The 7,708-nt window shown below is 41.8% G+C and overlaps 1 protein-coding gene across 2 annotated transcripts in view; it reads left to right on the forward strand.

The window, feature by feature from the left end:
• The window catches only part of LOC108754012 (circadian locomoter output cycles protein kaput-like), a 126,910-nt gene that overhangs the window by 19,759 nt on the left and 99,443 nt on the right, over window positions 1–7,708 (forward strand). Inside the window, exon 1 of one of the 2 annotated variants that reach the window (XM_018496135.1) lies at window positions 1,608–1,813. The exons of the other annotated variant lie outside the window; for it this stretch is intronic. Within the exon in view, the coding sequence (XP_018351637.1) occupies window positions 1,759–1,813 (55 nt within the window). The 5' untranslated portion in view covers window positions 1,608–1,758. Of the gene's footprint in view, window positions 1–1,607; window positions 1,814–7,708 lie in introns of those variants that run through there. 2 annotated transcript variants of the gene reach the window in all.

Below are 7,708 nucleotides of genomic sequence, written 5' to 3' on the forward strand. Positions count from 1 at the left end.
GCATCACCACTTTCGTTCATCCACCACCATCTACTCCGACTACCACCTCCTCCACGAGGCACTCGCCATGTGACTGACTCCCCTTCTCCGTTGACGAACGATGGGCCTGCCTACCTGCCGCCCGTTGCCCCGCTCCCATTACGACGCGGACTCTCGCGGCAGGTGCACCAACCTAAGTGCCACTCCGCTTACTTGTGTGTGTGTGCCTACCAAGGCAGAGTAGTGTGTCCGGTGGTCAGGTTCTTCCCTCTCTTTCTTTCTCTTCTTTTCTTTTTCCTTCTCTTTTTCTTCTCTCTCTCCCTCCCCCTCTCTCCCTTTTTCTCTTCCTTTCCTCGCTCGCTGTCTCTTCCGCCGTCTTTTTCCCCCTATCTATCCCCCTACCTGTGTCTCTCTCTCTCTCTCTCTCTCTCTCTTTCTCCCCCTACTGTTTCTGTCTATCCGTCTAACCTCTTCGACATCACCTCACGCAGCAGTGCCGTGTTGTAGTGTCGTGTCATCCCGCGGTACGTCAACGATCCTCTCGGACTGAAGGCAAGGATCGACCGGGTCGAGAGTACACTCTGCGATTACTGGGGCCGGTCGATCGCCGGTCTACAGTAGGGTGAAGAAAGTGAACCCAACGGTCACCGTGAAGGTGAAGGGAGTGATATTCCCAATGGACCGCGCGTTCTCTAGACATCGATCGAGTCGAAGCGTTCGCGACGAACGAGTGATCTGTTGAAATATTTGGTTGCGAGAAATCTGTTGAATCCGTTTCGACTCAATCAGTATAGGAAACAAGATCTTGTATTGGTGAAAAACTGTCGCGATGATCGAAGACAAACCTGCCGTCGATTGAGCTCGTTCGTTAAGAACAACTTTCAAGTCTGGCAAGACTCAAGATCTGGTATCGTATTACACCGTATCATAACAATTTTTAATATCTGCACGAATAGTTTAACGATTGCGTTAAACGAGAGTGAGAAAAGAGTCGAGAAAGAGAAAGAGTCGTCTGGTGATATATCGAGACTTGGATTGTGATCCGCGCGACCCGAAGCGACAGCTATTATTCGACTAGTCGCAAGGTGCGCTGAGGAAGGGGACATTCGGTGAAGGTGTCAAAACGTCGGCGGCACCTCATTGACATTTTCGTGACATTTAGTGCGCGATTCGAGTCGAGCCAGACACCTTTTCGTGTAACACGCGCGTTGTTATACGCGACGAGCGAAATCTTGGACGGCTTGGACGAGGCGGGGGGGAGGGGGAGGGGGAGGGTGTTACCCTGTTGTAAGAAAACGACACGACGAGCGAGGGAAGACGGCACTGCGGCGAAGGAAAAGGAAGCGAAGCGAAGGCCAGGCGAATCGATGACGCGTCCTCCGTGCCTTATCAACGGCAGAACCGGAGCGCGGTGACGGCGAAGACTCGTCCGAGAGACTTATCTGTCTCTCGGAATTCTTCAGTTGCACGTGTATGGCGTAGAATACAAATAAGACGACCTGCGTTCTTGCAGAGATCTCCCTCCGAATCTTTCTTCGAGCGAACCACGAAACGAGATTATCTTCGAGCTTATCTGATATACACAGAGCTCTGTTGCAGCGGAGCAACAGGTGGTTATACCTGAAGATTATTGAACGAGGTTCTCCTGTGACTTTCGACAGGCAGAACCTTTTCGGAGATTCTTCATTTGGTTGGAGGTTGCCGCTAGTAGCCAAACTGGACATTCTTACCGCCACGTCGGAAAGAACGGAGTGGAGATGTTCGCGGGTCGCTGAGAGAATGAGGGAGTTGGACACCGAGAGCCCTGTCGTCTGGCCGGCCTGGTGTTATACTGGTGAGTCAAACACTCGATGGCACGACTAAAATGACTGATAATGAGCAAAAAAAAAACTGACTTTGCTTAGACACAACGGCATCATGTGACGATTTCTTAATGAAAATACATTCCGCGAGAAATTGCCCGTCCAATCTATTTAATTAGATTTCTCTTTAAGTTCTCTTCAAATCGTTTCATCATAAACGCCTGCGGTTAATTTCAATTTGTCATCATTAATTTTTTATCATTTGGAACTTTAATGAATTTTTAATGGAATTTTATTAGGGAATTGTGACAACGCAATTGTTTTTGATAGAGAATGCTGTTTTTCTAGTGAACTAGCTACGTGTCAATGTGTTCGTGTACGTTGTAATTGAACATTTTTCAAGTGTTATTTGAGAAAACTTGAAATGTTTCTGACGCGATCGAGATTGATTCGTGAACATAATACGCTTTGTTCATACATAGTTACATCGATAGTTGCACCGATAGCTGCTTGACGAAATCATAACGAGTTATAGTGTAACAGGATGTAAATCGCTATAGCAGTTTGAGGAAAGTTATGAAACACGCGGCCGCGAGTAGGCGTCACGCGGCAGCTTTGGAATTCGTACTCCATTACTTTATCGACATCTCGACGGACGAAAAACAAATATGAGCTTGGACAAGAAAGTGCGAGTGCGTGCCAGTGGGAGTGTCGTTATATAATAGAATAGAAGCAATTAAAATTCTTGATAATCTAATTACAGCTTTACTCACGATGAAACAATTAGTCTAATGACGCATATCTAATTTACATAATAAATATATATTTATATTTCATGACTGTATTTATTTTGTGTTAAAATTAAATTTTTAATTATAAAAAAAAGAAATGTAGATGGATATCAACATGGTAAATATCCGGTAATTAACTGATAATTGGTTAAAAAAAAAACGGTAATGAAACGTTCTGTATGTTATATTTGTCGAGCGGTTAATTTCTCGGAAGTTGTCCGCCGTACATATTTCTCTAACAATAAAACTCACTTCGAGCACTGCGTAATGTGATTCTGCCACTGTCGAGTGGCACGAAAAATTCCAGCTGCGAAATATGTTTAAATACTTTGCTTTTAAATTATTAATAGAGTTTTGGAATATCGATTGCATGCAAAATTAAAATAAATAGTTAAGATTCCTATACATTTTACTCTTTCATTAATTCTTTTCGAATTTTATATTGGTATTGTAATATTTATTCTCTTTTGACTTAGGACTTATGACATTGATATTTTTCTTTTATTTTTATCGAATATTATATAGCTTTGAATATTATTTTTTTTTAAATTTAATTGTTTATTCTTAATTTTCTGAGTGTTTGACATTTTACGATTAAATCATAAATGATAGTATTTATTTTACTACATGGTTTGGTCTCTAATGGATTCCTCACGTATTTGTAACACAACAAGGAGAAACACACAAGAAGAAGGGTCATAGATTTCCTTGCGGAAAGTGGTTTTGTATCGTTTCTTATCAGGCCGGACCTCTTAATTTTCGAACTATGGTAGCCTACCTGCGCTCGACGTTGCGCTTCTTGGCATCGTTTTGCCACACGGAGAATTCGTCCAGTTTTGTTTTGTTAACGGGGAGAGAGCTCCAAGACACGAGAACGAATCGCGGAGGGTGTAATTATGGTGCTCGATCTTGACAATTAGGAACCCTTGGGAGCTGTCGGTAGCGGAATAGGGGCCACTTAGCTCCCGCAACTTCCAGCAGCTTTATCTCGTTCAATCGCCTCGCGTTATTCGTCGGTGTCTTCTAATTAAGAAATAGCCCGCGGATTTTTTTCCTATTCGGGATTCGAGCTAGCTCGAAAATATCGCTAATTGTCGAGCGATTAATTGTTGAACCTCAGGTTCTTGAGGTTGGTTATCGTCGTACTCTCTCATGTATCTCAATTTATACAGCTTACTTAATACAGCTAACGGGGCGAGATACCGATACAGGAATCGATACTCACCACTCAGGAAATCCAGCAAAAAATATCGAGCATAATTAACTCTCATATAGCTTGACTTGTGTTCTTGAAAATGCACGATCCGTCGCGAATCATTCGGTTAAAACGCTATTTTTGCCAGTCAGGATATTAATAAGCTTTTTTTGACGCCGCGCATTATCTTGGGGCGATTGCACGCGGGTTTGTTAGCCAGTTGTTCAACTCTCTTGGCTTGGAGAAGCGTAACAAAATCGGCATGATTTGGTGACAGAACCGATCCCGCGGAACGGATTTGTTACGGTATAAGTCGAAGTAATGGCGAAAGATGCTTTGCGGACGCGCTACTCCGGTCGCGACCGCTAATGCGATTACCGTTCTTTCGTAGTCACCAGGAAGCAAACATTGTTTCGCGTCGCCAAAACGAATCATCTAGCGTCGCCGCAGAAATCCATTTTCGGAATCTATGATTAGCGAGAAATGTAATTATTATATTCCGAAAAAATATTCCTGCCGACCGTCCCTTTTTGTATATGGAATTAACATCTTCGTACAATTGATATGGAAAAGTTTGGAGTATTTCTTTTCACAGTATATTAATTATTAATCGATAATTTATTTTCCTACTTAAGTAATTTATTTATTAATCATTCTAATTAATTCATTTGACAGAATTTCATCAAATTAATTTATTCGGCTAAAATTTCTTCTCGTTTTTGTGTATTTCTTTTTATTGTAATTAGAAATTATATTTATCATATACACGGAGAGAATTTTTTCTTAAAATTTACCTGAAAATTTACCTGAAAATATGACAGTAGTGGGACAATATTGCATTTCGAAGAATTTTTTAATGTAAATCTCTCTCGTTCGTTAATAAAACTGCAATAAAGTATAAAATTTTTTATCAATTTTACTGAAATGTATGGTAAAAATTTTTTTAATATTACATTGTATCACATTTACCATATTTTCGGGCTAAATTTTAAAAGAAAATTCTCTCCGTGTAGAGTTCCACATCTGTGTTCATCTATGTTTGCTTCTTTCGAATTATAAAATGCAAAGACGATAGTAATAGTTAGCTGATAAGGTGATAATCATATAGTCAAGTGAATACTTGTGTATGAATAGACGATAGCGTGAATATCATTCTTAAGCTCTGGTTGAATTTTCTCAGCGATTACCCAAGACTTGTGGAAACATTCGCTCAGTTTGTCGGAGAAAGTTATAAATCATGATAACAATTATTGATGCACTCTCGCGACTCTTCAATTATGACGATATTATCATCATTAAGTTAAGTAATCGTATCCTTGTTATCGCTGCTTATATTTCGATTATCTCTAATAATAAACTAACAATCATGATCTTCTAACGAGTATAATTAGCTATTCTGTCCCTTTCTCTTGGACATGACATATCTTCCTTGTTTCATCCTATAAACTTCTTAAATCAGAGAGATATGAAAAGCACATTTTCGATAGAACGAAGGAAGCGTAATGTTTCTGGAATTTGGAACGTCTGATACGCCACGCTATTGAGACATGGCCTCGTCACTTTCGTAACTTATCGTTGTTCTTCCTCAACCAGATTTCCAAGAACTCAACTACAACTCTCGCCGTCTAAGGTTGTCTTGGCTCGAAGGCGCCATGTAAGGTTTTCCCTGTCGAATAGTCGGAGGGATCACACAGTTCACACAGTTTTAGTTTCGACCTTCGCCTTCCGTCATGGAACACGCGACTTAGCAGCCCTCCAGCAATCTCTTCGACGCGTTCTAGTCATTGCCGTTGTTGTATAGATTGCTATTGCCAGAGTTAAATATTGGCTGTCGCTCAAAATACAAACGCGATTAAGCCCGTGCCGCTGACTGTGGTATCTACCGCTGCCATCGGCCAGTAATTTATTTATGGACCACAAAGTATCAGCCTCTGTTTCCGACTGTCGTTTCCTTAGGAGATCCTTTTTCCTCTGTCGACTCATCAGGACCCGATCCCGGTAGATTCCGCGCGTGATTATCGGCTCTTTTTCGTTTTCATTGTTTGCGACAGCTAATAAAGCCTGCCACTCCAAGAAGAATAAACTGCCTGTCTTCAACGCGTTAGATGCGTCATGTATTTATTTTTGCAATTGCGCGCACATATATGATGGAAAATGTTATAATAAAAAAATGTACAATTATCTTTCAATTGTATCGCATGATTATTTGTTTTAATTTCTTTACGAAATTGGCAAAAGTCGTTAGAAATTTTTGTGAACAAGTATTAAAACGTGGAAATACTTAAGTACATATATGTATGTATTGTTGGTATTATTAAATCTAACATTTGGCTACTATCCTCGTGAAATCAAATAACAGATGTTTTTTTCATTTCAAGTAAAATTAACTCTAAGATTATGACAAGAAAGCCGGAAAGAGTACAAAGGAAACGGCAGCAAAGAATTCGTTAAAATCATCCCTCGCTGTTCAAGAGACCAATAGACGCGCCATTATGACGGAAGCGGGAACAGCCTCAAAATTGCACTGCGAGGGTTTCTAATCGCGTTTTCTCGAGACAAAGGGCATCAGCCGTGGAAGAGGATATACCTAGAGCCGAGGAAGTGGTGAAAGGGAGAGATGAGGGCGGGGAAGGAGGTGAAACAAAGAGAAAGGCATAGAAAGGATGAGGCGGGCAAGGGGAAACGTGAAAAAGTGGCAGACCGCGTTGAGCTCGCTCGAGGTGGGAACAAAAGCCACCTCTTCTTCTTGTTCGTCTTCTTCTTACTTTTCTTCCATCGTCTCGTCCACGAAGCTCTCTCTCTCTCTCTTTCTCTCTCTCTCTCTCGAAGAGAGAGAGAGAGAGAGAGAATGAAAGAAAAGAGAGAAAGGAAGAGGGAGAGGCATTCGGTCCTGTGCTACGTAGAGGAATCGCTCCGGGATAAACCATTGTGACTTCTTGCACGTATGAAAAACCACAAACCACTGACGTTATTTCGCGGCCGCGAACATGAAGGGCCTCTCTTCTCTTCTCAGCCGCGTAGATAATACCCGGGAACTCTGGACTCTCTCTTTGCTCCCTTGCTGGTTACCCTGGGGCTCACCTGGGCCCGCTCTGTCCTTTGGTTTGATTTCTTTTTTCGGCGGCACCGCAGAATCGCGCCTCGGAATGATGCTCTCGTTTGATCGACGTATCTCGGTCGTATTGACCGCAATGGTGAGATTATTATGGTGTCATTTATCGACGGGTGCGTACAAGGTATCGATTTGATAAACAGCAAACTGCAATTCGCAATTGCTGTAAAACTGAAGTAAAAAAAAGTGGGATGGTACTTTTAAAGTTCGATACAACTACCGGTAGTTGTATTAGCACACATATGTATAGTAAATCACGGTACTAAAATAGATGTTTTTATTAAGTAATATTTTATTCGGCCCGAAATTATTAAACCAAATATTGATTCTTGATTTATTTTAATGACTACTAGTCGGAGCATATTAATCAATAAATTAAATTGATTGAAAATGCATTTGCACACGTAATAAATCGGTATTACGACTACTTTGACGGAATTTGAATCTGTCTAGCGGTCTTTTTCATACTGATCGGCCGATCTCCGAATCGCGCCTTCTCGAAAGTAAATAGACGTGATCCACGTCTCCGTTCCCTCCTCCTGCTCTTTCTCCTTCTCCTCCTTCGCAACGACACGCGCGCGCCAACGAGTCCTCAGGCACCCTGTCGTTCCAACAGGTGACAGGGGAGTCCTTAATCGCGTCATGACGTTTTCATATCGGAAATCGTGCGAGTCACGTCGCTTAATTGCCCGTGCGAATTATTGAATGCCAGAGCACGATTGCGCTCACGGCACGCGTTTATCTTTCGGGAAACACTTCGGCACACTCGTGAATCGGAAGAAAGAGAGAGAGAGAGAGAGAGAGAGAGAGAGAGAGAGAGAGAGAGAGA

Source organism: Trachymyrmex septentrionalis, unplaced genomic scaffold, assembly GCF_001594115.1.
Source record: "Trachymyrmex septentrionalis isolate Tsep2-gDNA-1 unplaced genomic scaffold, Tsep1.0 scaffold100, whole genome shotgun sequence".
Classification (NCBI taxonomy): domain Eukaryota; kingdom Metazoa; phylum Arthropoda; class Insecta; order Hymenoptera; family Formicidae; genus Trachymyrmex; species Trachymyrmex septentrionalis.